At 40.7% G+C, this 14,584-nt stretch overlaps 2 protein-coding genes across 2 annotated transcripts; both read left to right on the top strand.

The window, feature by feature from the left end:
• The first annotated feature begins 1,075 nt into the window (after positions 1–1,075).
• Positions 1,076–7,291, top strand: LOC115672439 (synaptotagmin-1-like). Its single transcript, XM_030594246.2, has 12 exons — positions 1,076–1,388; positions 2,221–2,319; positions 2,433–2,483; positions 2,583–2,706; positions 3,449–3,567; positions 3,685–3,786; positions 3,912–3,986; positions 4,730–4,806; positions 4,884–5,130; positions 5,222–5,572; positions 5,947–6,078; positions 6,983–7,291. Exons 1-12 carry the CDS (start codon positions 1,278–1,280, stop codon positions 7,109–7,111), a joined length of 1,617 nt encoding a protein of 538 aa, XP_030450106.1. The 5' UTR covers positions 1,076–1,277; the 3' UTR covers positions 7,112–7,291.
• Positions 7,292–8,819: 1,528 nt separating this feature from the next.
• LOC115672514 (L-ascorbate peroxidase 3) lies at positions 8,820–13,418 on the top strand. Its single transcript, XM_030594325.2, has 9 exons — positions 8,820–9,050; positions 9,165–9,289; positions 10,223–10,272; positions 10,730–10,795; positions 10,872–10,920; positions 11,811–11,893; positions 11,981–12,060; positions 12,149–12,251; positions 12,844–13,418. The coding sequence occupies exons 1-9, from the start codon at positions 8,938–8,940 to the stop codon at positions 13,036–13,038; spliced, it is 864 nt and encodes a 287-aa protein (XP_030450185.2). The 5' UTR covers positions 8,820–8,937; the 3' UTR covers positions 13,039–13,418.
• Positions 13,419–14,584: the final 1,166 nt, after the last annotated feature.

Here is a 14,584-nt window from a genome sequence, read left to right as displayed (position 1 = left end):
GGCGGTCCTCGGGCCGGACATTAGAAGCTAAATTAAAAACCAAGAAAAGGAAGTAGAAAAAAAAATTGATTCTCAAAATTGTTCCCAGAATCAAGAAGCTAATTTTTTTTTATTCTTGATTCTGCTCCAAAACTGATTCTGGGAATAATTTTTGACAAAATTGTGCCCAGAATCAAAAAATTAAACAAACGCATTTTCGTTCAAAGCCGATTACAAGAACAAAAGAACGTAATCAAACACTTTGTTTGGCAGTTGTCAAATGCAGCGCCTTTAGTTGTCCCGTTGAATTCCTCACGACCTACGTGGCCAAGATAATGAAACCTACTTCATAATATCACACGGCAGATAAATCGAAATTTCAAATCACAACGACTTAACCGAATTCCACTTTAAGGATCAAACAAATTCGCCTCGAAGAAAAGTAGAAATCGGACCCGGTAAACCCGAAAAGCGTGTCCAGCCGACATACGAATCGGTCGGGTGGAATCTTCAAAAAAAAAAAAATCCGTGTCTGACCCGGGGCGTCCGCTTTTTTAGCGTGCTTTTTCCCGGGCGGGCGAACCAAAGTCCGCGCGGTCGCGGATGTTGACCCTCTAGCCCGACCCGATCGTTTCGGACCCACATCTCCAACGGGCCTTGCATCGACCCCCAGGCCAGGCGATTCCCACGCAAAAATTCGAAATTTTACCCGAACAGGCGAATCAGCCCTTTCAAATCAAGCAGGACCCGACGCCTCGGACGGGGCACCGCCACGCGTCGGCACGGGAATCCCGCCAAGTATCGGGTCAGGACCCGGGCCCACCGCCGGCGGAAGGGGGAAGCTCCGCCGAAATAACGAACCGAACCCACGTCGCGCAGTTCGACGAGGAAAAGTATATCAAAAGATCCCCCTCTGCGCATCGTCTCTTGCTTTCTCTGTGCGTCAACTCCCATTCCCTCTCTCTTCTGTCCAAAGCTTCGTCATCGATCCTGCCGACTTTTGCGCAAAAGCGTCGCGGCGACTTCTCAGATCCGCGACGACGCCGGCGATCCGGCGGTCCGTTTCGCTCTCTATCCACATCTCCGTTTTCGTCGTCATCTTCTTCCTCTTCTGCTTCTCCTTCTCCTTTGGCTGTTCTCGTTTTCTGTTTCGTCGCCGCCTGCGTTTTGCTCGGATTTGCGATCCGGAGAGGGGCGGCCCGTCCGCTCATCTTCGTCGGCGCGAGTTCCGAGCGGGATTGGTCGTCGGAGGAGTTTTGGTTTTTGCTATATATCAGCGAGGGAGCTCGATTTGGGAAATGGGGTTCTTCAGTACCATACTGGGGTTCTGCGGGTTCGGGGTTGGAGTTTCTCTCGGCCTCGTGGTCGGGTACTACCTCTTCATATACTTCCAGCCCGACGATGTTAAGGTTCGTTCTGTCGCTGTTACGGATGCTGGTTTTGAATATCGTAGCGGATTGTTTCGATCGCTTGGTTGAATGAATAGATGTCCAACTGCAGTTAGTAGTCAGCGACTTGCTTGCACGCTGCTCGCTATTCTCTCGTCGACTGTTCGTTTTTTTTCTACATTTTGCTGGAGTTCTAGACTGGTTTGTTTCGTTTTGGCTGTTGGTGGCGGTTCAGGTGCTCATCTATGGTTTCGGGTAATTTCCGTGCCTGAGTAATACCAGCAAGTCTGAGATTTCGTTCCGAGGTTTTATTTTTTTTTCTTTTTTGGTGTCGGAAACCGGAAATGAAATCGAGCTATAGAGTTATGATATTGGACCTCTTCTGATTCGGAGTGTACATTGACGTGAAGCTTCATTCCTGCAGAATTGGCCCTAGTGCTACATTGAAAGCAATGAGTTTATAGTTTATTTGGGGCGGAAGATTTAGGCTGCATACACTGGTGGCTATATTGTCGAGATATGTAATGCATGCTTTGAGGTTGATGTGTCCTAGAAATGGCAGGACGCAGGAGACCAATTAATGGAATCTGGATGTTTAGTAAAACTCGTTTTTTTTTGGGTCATGGTTAAAATTTGAGCTTATCACACAAGGACCATACTTTCCGAAGGATCAGGTTGCATCAAAAGGTTGTGTCTTCACCCTAAGAAGTAGAGGTGGTCAGCGATCGAAGAGAGTTTTGCGTGCTACAATATTTACTTTTTGGTGATAAAAATGGAACTCAATTAATCGATTAAGAAATTTTGGCTAGTTCAATTTTGTTGATCCTTGCGTGCTGCGTATTGTCATGTTCAGGATCCCATCATCCGTCCTCTGGTCGAGCAAGATACAGAAAGTCTGCAGCGATTGCTTCCTGAGATACCCCTTTGGGTGAAGAGTCCTGATTATGATCGGGTATGATCTGGGTTTAACAATATAAACTGCTTAAGTGCGTTGGACAGCTTCCTAGATTTTTAAAAAAGAAGCAGCATTCGATGAGTATATTTTCACTGTGTTTCTTTTTATAGGTTGATTGGCTGAACACATTTTTGCGATATATGTGGCCTTATCTCGACAAGGTTTGTTACTATGATGTTTTTGAGTTCTGCATTTCTTTTCCCTCTTGCTTGTGTTATTATTTATCTAACTTCTCTGCCTCTGTTTTTTACTTCAAGCAGGCAATCTGCAAGACTGCAAAGAATATTGCAAAACCTATAATAGAAGAACAAATTCCCAAGTACAAGATTGACTCTGTTGAATTTGAAAAACTCACATTAGGGACACTACCACCAACTTTTCAAGGTGAGTATCTCTATATACTTTGCATATGTTTACTTTCCGGTGCAAACTTGCCTTTTCAGCCTCTCAGCTTTCTGGGGGCTAATTCCTTTTGTTGACAGTCACTGCTGGAAAATTCTCACTTAGATGGTATTTACACACTTCCAGCAATTTCCACTGAGAATCAGGAATTCTCTTTCGGGTTTTTCTTAAGGCATGACCTAGGGGAAACAGCTAATTTACCTGCTAGTTTGCTAGATGTGTGCTTATGAGAAATCATATATGCTGTGCTTTTACCTTTACTGAGTTATTTATTAGGGGAACACTTTTCAAAGATATATAGTGTGGCAAAGAATAAAATAGTGTCCTTCCCATAATTATTGAATGGTCAGACGATTTTTGTTCGCTTTTCCATGAACAGAGACTCACTAATAACTAGTAGGTCAATTTCTTTTATTGGAGTGTAAAAATCCAACCCGTCAATGAATCTGTGCTATGAAGAGGTGTAAAAACATTACGCATCCTGGCAACTATGAATGTTTCTTCCTTGGTGGTTATTATCTGTTCAATAGATTCTTTATGGCTCTTTCCATACCAAAGAATTCCTGTTTATGAGATGATTTAGCAGCTTTTTGGCTGTAATAGATCTAGTTAGCAATTTTTTGGGTGTAGATCTGTTTTCTTGTATTAACTCTCAGAGGTAAATTTTGGAAGTTGTCAAAACACTTTCTGTTTTCGTTCCATTGAGATAATATATCCCTTTTAGGTATGAAAGTTTATGTCACTGATGAGAAGGAGCTGATTATGGAACCATCCTTGAAATGGGCTGGAAATCCTGATATCACTGTTGCTGCTAAAGCATTTGGCTTGAAGGCAACTGTTCAGGTAAGTGACTTGTCTCCATGTAAAGGAAATATTAGTTCCGTAAAGACAAATCTCCAATCTTTTTCATCTCATCTTTGGTGGTGCTGAGAAGTTGATCCTTTTGTGGTTACCTTACAGGTAGTTGATTTGCAAGTATTTGCTTCACCACGAATTACTCTGAAGCCCTTGGTTCCCAGCTTTCCTTGTTTTGCCAATATATTCGTGTCTCTCATGGAAAAGGTTAGTTGATGCATGGGTGTGTCCTCATGTAGGATTTGTTGTGAACATGCAGATAATTGGGTACATATAATATTTCTCTTAAATTATGTCTGGACTTTCTCTCTGAAGTATCTGTTCTTTTGCAGCCACACGTTGATTTTGGGCTGAAGCTCGTTGGTGCTGATCTCATGTCAATACCCGGTCTTTATAGATTTGTTCAGGTGCTGTATAATGTCCTAACAAATTTTATGACCCCATTTGGTCAAATCTCTCTCTCCCCCCTCCCTCCTCCCCCATAATAAAAATAGAGAAAAAAATAACTCGTCTGTTGGTTCTTTTTTCCTTTTTGGGGGGTGGGGGAGCAGAACCCTGTCCCTTATTTGTTTTTGTATGCAAAGTGATGTTTAGGAAAAGAGACCGGTGACTATTTGATGATCTAGATGGCTAGCATTTCTTTGCTGTATGCACTCCCGGTTGCATGTTGGAATGAAAAAAAACAGATAGGTAAATAAGGTCAGAGGACTAAAGTTTAATTCATTAATAAGGAACTTGCAAAAGAGTAGAAGGCTGATATCTTCTGAGGTTTCCTGTGGTTTTTCAAGTCTTCTTTCGCCACTTCTACACCAGGTGACAACATTTTATGCATGACTTTGAGCTTTTTAATCTCGACATGGGACATTTACTTGACTAAGTAATGAAGTGAGTTACTTTTTGTTGTTGTAACCCTAGTGAAGGCTTTGTGACATCTTGCAGCTTGTTTGTTGTTGCCGTTTGTTGTTCTTGTTCTATGTATTTGTACGTTGTACTTATCAAATACAACCATTCTTTGTTTCTTAGTCAACTTTATGTTCTTAACAAGGTTCATGGAGGTGTAATTTTTGCCTTTTTTTTGTGAGACAGAATTTAATGGGGTGTCTACATGTCGATCTCATTTTTTAGAAATTTTTTTTATGCTTATCTGCAGGAGCTCATAAAAGATCAGGTTGCGAACATGTATCTTTGGCCCAAGACACTTGAAATACCGATACTGGACTTAACAAAGTATGCACATCTGAGCTTATGTGATATGCATATATGTGATCATGACTAGGTTGATTTAATGAAATTTGAATTTGCAGGGCGATGAAGAGGCCTGTAGGAATTCTGCATGTGAAGGTTGTGAAGGCAATTAAGCTGAAGAAGAAAGATTTGCTGGGTGCATCAGATCCTTATGTGAAATTGAAGCTTACGGAGGATAAGCTTCCTTCAAAGAAAACCACTGTGAAGCATAGGAACTTGAACCCTGAGTGGAATCAGGAATTCAATCTTGTTGTTAAAGATCCAGAGTCACAGGCCTTGGAACTTAATGTATATGATTGGGAGCAGGTAGAGATACGTGGAGATACTAGGGGTACTCATCTTTCCTTTTTTTTTTTGTTATGCGCTGGATACTGAAACTGTCTTGTATCTTGTCTAGGTAGGCAAACATGAAAAAATGGGTATGTACGTTATTCCACTGAAGGAATTACCCCCTGACGAGCCAAAAGAGATGACTCTTAACCTCCTCAAAACAATGGATCCTAATGATCCTATAAATGATAAATCACGAGGGCAGCTTGTGGTGGAGCTTACATATAAGCCTTTCAAAGAAGAGGAGATACCTGTGGGTTTTGACGAATCAAACACGGTTCAGAATGCCCCTGAAGGAACTCCAGCTGGTGGAGGTCTGCTTGCTGTTATAGTTCATGAAGCGCAAGATGTTGAAGGAAAGCATCACACCAATCCATATGCGCGGATACTTTTCAGAGGAGAGGATAGAAAAACTAAGGTGGAATGCCCTTCCCAACCTCATTTGAAATACAGTTTCTGACTTTGAGAGGGAAGCATGTTCCAAGTTCCTATTGTTGATTGATCGATTCATTCTGTACCTTGGAAATCTTCGTCTAATATTTCTCGTGCTCTGTGGAAAAACAATAGTTGTGATATTGATACTGAGGCAGGAGACTCTCTTCACGAACAGAGAACTCCTTTCTGTTCAGTGCAACAAATTATGAAGTTCTACATAGCTGCACTTATTAACTGGAAAAATATTTCATGCCTTGATTAGTTTTGTCAATCTTACTGGTCCCCATTTAGAATTACAAAGTTCATGTTCGACTATGTGTGGTCCATAGATACTGATTTTAATTGGAACTTGCACAGCCCGTGAAGAAGAACAGAGATCCAAGGTGGGAGGAGGAGTTCCATTTCACACTGGATGAACCTCCTACCAATGAGAAGATGCATATTGAAGTTCTCAGCGCCTCGTCAAGGATAGGTCTGCTACATCCTAAGGTATATATAGACTACAAACATTTACCAAGGCATTTTATACTTTGGTCAAATCATGACATGGAATTCCTATCTCTGGCTCTGGTGCTTCTAGTCTTTGAAGGATATCTAAAGTTGGGGTTGCAATCTCCTAAAAATTGGCAATAGGAGATGAGAATAACGCATGTCTCGAGTCAGCATCATATCATGATCTTGAAAGATTGGAGGATGCCGTTGTAATCTGAGCTTGATTTTAAGCGTTTGAGTAGCTTCCATTAAAAGCATGGTGGAGTATGTGATTCTCATGCTGTTGAAGTTATTTAACCCTCTTCTGGAAGTATGATTTTGATCATTATCTAAGGAACGAAGAAGCAAAAGCCCTTTCTGTAAGATGATTGATCACTTAATAGTATAATTACTAACCTGAATATGTGGTTGGAAGTACACGAGCCGTTCAAAGTCTCCGGTTAAAGGTAATAAATGCCAGCATCACCCACAGCTTATGCTTTCCAGGAAGCTGCACAAATGTGTAATAGTGATTTATCAGGAGTCTGAAACAGCATAATTCATGGCTATGCTCCTTTTATTCTGAGTTAGCCATATTGCATGTTTGGGTTGAGAAAAGGCTTGTAATTTGTTAGAAGGTTTCCATTTGTAGGCAGTGGATAGCTTATGTTAGAAAAACGAAGAGTTTTATGCAGTTTGTGCATCCTAGCCTTATATGCTGATGGAACCAATAAAAAACGTCTGTAACTCAGCTGAATGCAAATCACGAGACAATATTTGTCTTTTTTCTTTAGTTTGATAGAAGTAGTTGGAGTATCTATGCAGATTTCTTCAGTGATCTTCATTTATCATTATTACATGTGACTAAACTTGATCGTCTGGCTAATGTGGTTGAATTGCTCGTTTCCTTTTCTCTTACCAGGAATCGCTGGGCTATGTCGACATAAGCCTTGCTGATGTTGTGAGCAACAAAAGAATCAATGAGAAGTACCATCTTATTGACTCGAAAAATGGGCGGATCCAAATAGAGATGCAATGGAGGACTTCCTGAGTTGCTGTTCGTTTTCTGTTCTCGATATGCTTTGGCTTCAGAATCACAATGACAGCAAAAACGATTTCAGTCACCATAGAAACCGTACAGAATTGTTTGTTTGTTATACACATCAAAGAAATAAAATCTGCAAACAACATGCAACCTTTGATTTTGCTTGCCCGGCATTCTTTTCTCCAATGTAAATTAGCTATCCGTACCAGGTGGACTTTTCTAGCCGGCGAAACGCAGATTATGCTGTGGCGTTCTCTGCTGTTACCTGGGGGAAAGAAATAGGAGAAAGTTGTTATGGCGATGCTGTTTTTTGTGCTTGTCCGAGGCCTCATGACAGATTCGTCGAAGTCGCAGCTGGGCGGCATACTGCATGTGCCTGGTGAAACGGTTGTCGACTTATATTCGATATTGGACCGTGCCGTTCTCTTGAATTATCGATAGTTTGTTGTCTGATGTCCATGATTCTCTCCATTCTCGATACGGTTGTGGAATTCTCGCCAGGGATATGGTCAACCACCAGATTACTCTATAATCGCGAGACTAGAACCGGATGCTGGTTCATGTGCTCCCTCCGTTCCTATCCATTTCCGACATTCCTCCTCCAGCAGGATATCTCCTAAAATCAGGGTCAAACGATTCATGATAAAACTCCCTCCCTTGTGCCTCTCCACGATTTGTGGATCTCCTCACCTGGCACCTGCGCCCATTTCGGCACGACCTGGCACCAAAGGTTATTGTGCCATTGCCCTCTATCGTCATTTCCTATTTAGACGTGCATGTATACGCATCGTCACGTAATTATTGACAAAAACTCCCGAATGCTCGGGTATAAATAACATGTTGATTATGTCAATCTACGTGCCTAATCACTAGATCTATCAAAATGGGTTATAGACTCATTTAATACTTCATATTTGATGGGCGGAGTTGTTATATAGGTTAGTTATAGTGAAAAAATGAATCATAAATGAGTTTAAACATAATATGGATGTTGTTTTTTTTTGTTGGATTATAGATGTTAAATGAGTTCATTTATCTATATCCAAACTCAATTCACCTCTATAACTCTCTCTCACCATAACTCTATAACGCATTTGTTCACTCCATGTTCTATAGGTTTTCATGGATTGAGTTATATATGGATGTGCTTTAATAATATAGATTAGGTCGGATATGAGTAATTTAATTTGTATTGCATGAATTGGGTTCAAACGGGTTAAATGAGTCAATTTAAGTCAAACCATTTTCGATCCGATTCGCCCGTTTAACGCATATACTAGTCTAATCGTCCCAAGAAGCAGATATAATTATAAATCTCGCATATTTATTTTCGTCGCTCCTCCAAGATTAATTATCTAATATTCCATTAGTAACCCATCGCACTGCATCTTCTTATTTTTTATTTTTTATTTATTTTTGCCCCTCTCGCCCTTTCTCTCTTTACAAATAGGTTCATTAGAATAAAAGATGACGCGTGAGAAGTTGGGACGTTGAAGTGCGTGCAATACCTCCGAAAAGATTTAAAAAAACCCCCCAAAAAAAAAAAAGACGACCTTATCTGACGACTCTTTTTCATCGCTTTCTCCACGTGGCCGCCTCGCGAGCGAGGAGCACACGCGACACCGGAAAACTCCCCCCCCCCCGGGCAGTTATCTCTTAGCCGAAAAAAGAAAAAAACAAAATAAAAACGAATTTGCTAAAAATCAAAATCGCCAATTGGTTTATCTCTTCTGTTCCGAACCTGCTCTCTCTACCAGTCACCCCTTCACTTCCTCCATCGTTCGCTCCCATTTCGCTCCCGCACAGACGCCGCAGGCAGAGCTCGGCCTTCGATGGCGCTACCGGTGGTCGACACGGAGTACCTGAAGGAGATCGACAAGGCCCGCCGCCACCTCCGCGCTCTCATCGCCTCCAAGAACTGCGCTCCGATCATGCTCCGGCTGGCGTAAGTTTTTTTTCCCCCGCCTCGATCGGCCGGCGACGGGAGTCCGTCGATCGGATTTTTGGCCCCCGCGGTTCCTGACGTCCGGCGGGGTTTCTGGCCGATTCGTCTTTGCAGGTGGCACGACGCCGGGACTTACGACGCGAGGACGAAGACCGCCGGTCCGAACGGCTCGATTCGGAACAAGGAAGAGTACTCCCACGGCGCCAATGCTGGCTTGAAGATCGCTCTTGATTTCTGTGGTGAGCGCGCTCCCTGCTCTTTCTGAGCTTACCTGCCTCTAGGTTTTCTCTGCCTTCGCGGCCTTGATTCCGTGCCTGACGTAGTTTCTGGAGTTCATCTATTCATGCATCGACGGCAGTTTGGAGGACGAGCATGCGATTGTAGGTTGTGATTGTGCAAGTCCCGTTGCATGCTCATTTGATGCTAAATAGATGTAGGTGCATCGAGCTGTCCTTCATTTGCTGCTGTAGGAGGCCTTTCGCTTTTGCTTATGTTTTGTGTTATTTGATGAGCAATGGTTGACTTAATCAGTTATCTTACAATGTTTAGTGCCTGCGCGCGCGCGGCGGCACGCATGTTGTCTGTTATGTCGAAGACAGTTAACAAGTTTGTTAACATGATGCTATGTACTTACAAGTTCTTGAAGGGCCAAGCAGTGCGTTTGCAATTTTAATTGGCTTAACCGTATACCCTGGACTTATCAACGGGACTTAATCTGCATACTCTGATTTACTTTTCTTACTTGCCTGTGGCATAGTGCTAGGTTCATCTAACCAAGTTTAGATATATTTCCAATATTCATCAGTATAGAATGCATGAAGATAGTTATTGCTTTAGACATTGATACTTTCTTTAAAGAAATCCCTACAGTCTTCATAAAGTTGAGGTATATGTATTATCTTATGTTCAGTTTATGAGAGATGCTAAGATGGGTGGTTTAGTATTCGGTCTAATGCTTCCATGATTGTCGACCAAGGAAATCCTAAGACCGTTGCATATGTTTTGCATGAGTCAACCTGTAGATATGTTATGATTCTAAGAGTTTCAACTATACAACTGTAGGAACCCATTATGGATAATGTCATAGCTTTGATGAATAGAGTTCTTTTGCGAATGGAGTTGAGATATAACTTCAGTCAGTATATTTACATTTGCTTTTCTGTTGGATGCAGAGGAGGTGAAGTCCAAATGTCCGAAGATTACATACGCAGATCTATACCAGGTGAAAAGACTGTTTAAAGGACTTGTTCTTCCTTCTTACATATTACGAGTCCCCTCCCCCAATAGGTGGACGAAATCTTTGTTGATATGACTAGCTTAGTTTGAAAAAGACTTCGAATTCTTGCCATTTAATTTTGAAGTTTTATGCCCTCCAGCATGCAACATCTTTAAAACTAATATGCATGCACGTATTGAAGCCCTTAATTGGCATAACCCACGTATTCTCTATATTCAGATGGTTTAGGAGCAAATCTTTATCTATCTTCTTTTCAATCCCCTGGGCATTTAGTTCTCAGTTGCTTATAGGAAATCTCCTCTGTCTAGTTCAACTGGTGTTGTTCTTGGTTGATTAGCGGTTGGATAATGTTATATATAGCTGATCGATTCTAGAGGTTACTATTAAAAATGATTTATCAATTTGCAAGTATTGATCATTATGAGCGAAATGCCTGTTTCAGCTAGCAGGAGTTGTTGCAGCAGAAGTCACTGGAGGTCCCACTGTTGACTTTGTTCCTGGAAGAAAGGTACTTTGTTTTAGCTGTATGTGAGCAAGATAATTCTTACAAGTGCCTTATTCATTAAGTTGTTTTCTACCTGCAGGATTCAAAAGTTTCTCCAAACGAAGGAAGACTTCCAGATGCTAATCAAGGTATTTTGTTGTGTCAACTTTCCCTTTGTTGTCTGGCCTCCCTTCATTTCCCTCCATCCCTCCCTCCAAATATTGTGGGCCACTGTGCTTCTTATTGCTCCAGGCAAAACGTTAAATAGCTATTTATTGTTTTCCTTAAGGATTGCTGCCTGTTAATCTCGAAATGTATGTCCATCTCATCTGAATGTCAATTAGTAAGTTTCCAGGGGAATGATTTGAATAAGATAAGAAGCACAGTGAATACAAGGTATCGGAGCTAACCGACAGTCAGATGTTGTCCATCTCATCTGAATGTCAGTTAGTAAGTTTCCAGATTAAGAGCCCCACATGCAAAATGGGCACAGTGCCTATTTCGTATGAGTCAGCCATTAAGGACCCACCACGAGGAATGAGTTGAAAGAAAAGTGCTGGGAAATGAACTCTTGATCTGTCATCTGAAACAGTGCTAAAATATCCAACCTATAAGCTTAAGCCATGATATGGAGAGAGACAACACGTAAATAAGAAAACTTGAGCCATTAGGTGAGAGAGACTATATGTGTATGAGACTCATTATAAGCACGTGGTTAATAGATGTATGATTATACTTGAGAACAATATTACTACTCATGCAAACCCAGTTTGATATTTCACATGATATTTTACATCTGCAATTCACTCTAGCTGAGTGAAAGGAGACTCAAATGAAAGGAGGCTTTCAACAGCAGCTTAGTTAAGCTTATTGATTTGTAATATTCATGTTTAACTCTCCGCTGCCTACCCAATCTTATCATAGCTCTAAATCCAGAGGAGATTTTATGCATTATAATTCTCTTACTGGTGAAATACATGTACATTTTGCTTAAAAGGGTATTCGAAAGTTTTTCTAAACTTGTCATTGCTGGATGTAGGTCCTTCACATCTAAGGGACATCTTTTACAGGATGGGTCTCTCAGATAAGGACATAGTGGCCTTATCAGGGGCTCATACATTGGTAATTTCTATTTCTGCTTGGATTTACATTCAAGGTCAGCTGGGGATGCACAACCGAATTTGTTATTTTTTTTATTCTTGTTTCTAGGGAAGGGCACACCCGGAAAGATCTGGATTTGATGGTCCTTGGACTCAGGAACCCCTTAAGTTTGATAATTCCTATTTTGTGTAAGATTTCATCTTTTCACCGGATGCATTTTCTAAGTTTCATTTGGAGCATTATAGAGCCAGATACTAATTGATCATTTTGACACAGCGAGTTGTTGAAAGGGGAATCAGAGGGGCTGCTGAAACTGCCAACTGACAAGGCATTGTTGGAAGATCCTGCGTTTCGTCCTTATGTTGAGTTGTATGCCAAGGTAATACAGGCTTTTCGAGTATTATGGTGACTTCATCAATAAATCAATAAAATCGAAATGCAGTTGCATGGTTTCCTTTTCTAAATTTGGTTTTGATGAAACTAAAACTTTGGCTGCCCGCCTGCACCAACATATAGTTTCCTTATGCACACGGTCTACAACCCTTTGATGCTACTGTCCTTGGTTTTGCGGAGACCGAAAAGAGATGGAAAGTGCTTTTGATGGAATTTGTGCTGCATAGGCTTGTGATGCTACCTAGGAAGTATCCAGTCTGTTCCATCACCATTGTCTATTCAGAGACCAGGAAATCTTCTTAATGAGACCGCACGTCAGACTTTGGGTAGATGTATACATGTGTTGGGATAGATATAATTACGTGGTTCCCTGAAACCTCTAGGCTAGAGCATCATCTGTATGCAACCGGGAACACCTGATATGATATTTGAATTGGTGGTTGTTCCCGCAACTCTCTCACGGTGGTTGGCACGACCTTGAAAGAGACAATCGCACAATTTGCTACTCTGCTTCTCTTGTTCTTTGTTTTGTTTTGCTGTACTCTCTTCTTTCCCTAATGTTGTCAAGCATGTGGCAGGATGAGGATGTATTTTTCAGGGATTATGCAATCTCGCATAAGAAGCTCTCTGAACTGGGGTTCACGCCAAGTTCTTCAGGCAGCAAGGCAGTAGCGAATGGTGCCGTATTGGCACAAGGGGCTGTTGGAGTGGCAGTGGCTGCGGCTGTGGTGATCTTGAGCTACTTCTATGAAGTACGCAAGAAAATGAAGTGAATGCTGCTTTTCGATTTCCCTTTGTGTACCTTCCATATGTTTTAGCAGCTTAGTAGCGCTGCACGCTCCATATCTCTTACTCCACGATAATAGTCGGGGCATTACGTTTTCCAGTTGGTTAGTACACAAACATGCTGCCTTGAGTGCGGAGTTACATATATACGTATAACCCCCTGGTATATGCATGCATTTTATGTGGTGCTCGTATACAAGTGGGTAGCCGTGCAGGCAGACCGACTTCCGATTCACTCGAGCTATTCCTTCAACCTAGAAATCCAGAATGTGTGATTCACTTATTCATTCTTTTACAGCAAAGACCCTCCCAAGCATACATTCGCCATTTGAAATCAGACTTTCACGGGCAGGCTTATTTTTTTTCATCTATTGGTACTTTCGCGCATTGAATCATCACTCCAGTTCTTCATTCGTTATGTATATAGCAAGTTCCATTATCTGAGGTCGGCTTTCAAATTTTCCATATATTTGATTTTTCTCTTCCTAATAATTTTTTTTCTTACATATATAAATATATATTTCACCCAAACGGGGAGCTTTTTGTTCGCTTTTCGCTCACGTGCATTCTTCATTTTGGACAAATTCACAATGAACCGTCAGAAAATGAAATTAATAAATCCAAAGTTCACAATGATCCATAATCTGCGATATACTAAATAATATCTTTTTCTTATAAAAATAGATTGTAAATGTATAGATTGAGAATTAAATAGTATCATTTGTTTTATATTGGACATTGTTTCTCATTTAAAAGCAAATAATTTTGTGAGTGAATTATGGAGATTTCTATGAAAATGAACATGGAATTATCAAATTAAAATTGAAAGCACAAACTAGCCACTTTAACACGTTATATATTAATTATAAAAATACCTGAACGACAACATTTTTATGGTCCACAATGAAGTATAGATATAAATTGTTATCAATAATGAATACTTTCTTTTGTTAATTATTTCAAATGATATAACAAATTATTTTAAAAAGTATGTTAAAATTATTTATTTTCGGAGAGCGGCTATTTGAAACGTAAAACCCAAACCCTAAATTGGAAAAATAGCCTCTCTCTCCCCTCTTGCCTCCCCTCTCCTCTCTCGAACACAGCCTCTCTCTCACCTCTTGTTGATGAGGTCAGTTGGAAAAAAGAATTTTAAAAAAAAGCGAACTCCTTACACTTGATAATTCGGTGCATATATGGTTAAGTTAGCATTAATTGCAACAGATCGAATTGCAAACTGTGGTTGGCTAAAAAAAAATATATCAAATGTATGGTTACGATGCTAAGTTAAGCTTTATTAAAGAATTGGGTATTTTGCAAGTGAAAAAAATAGGTCTCATGTAATAAATACTTTTTTAAAGATCTGCTTAAGAAACATTTCCACCTGCCATACCTCATTTTTAAGATATTCAGATTAGTATAATTAGGGTAGTCGATATTCATTCTACAATAATGAGCTTGACACAAGGCCGCTTATAATAGCTACATAAAACTTATTTTATTAAATCGAACTACAAGTCAATGCAACAACCT

This window comes from Syzygium oleosum, unplaced genomic scaffold (assembly GCF_021117445.2).
Source record: "Syzygium oleosum isolate NSW1041296 unplaced genomic scaffold, Sole_v2.1 Sole_v2.08, whole genome shotgun sequence".
NCBI lineage: Eukaryota > Viridiplantae > Streptophyta > Magnoliopsida > Myrtales > Myrtaceae > Syzygium > Syzygium oleosum.
The sequence above is the reverse complement of the archived record's forward strand: the minus strand, read 5'-3'. Positions and strand labels throughout refer to the sequence as shown.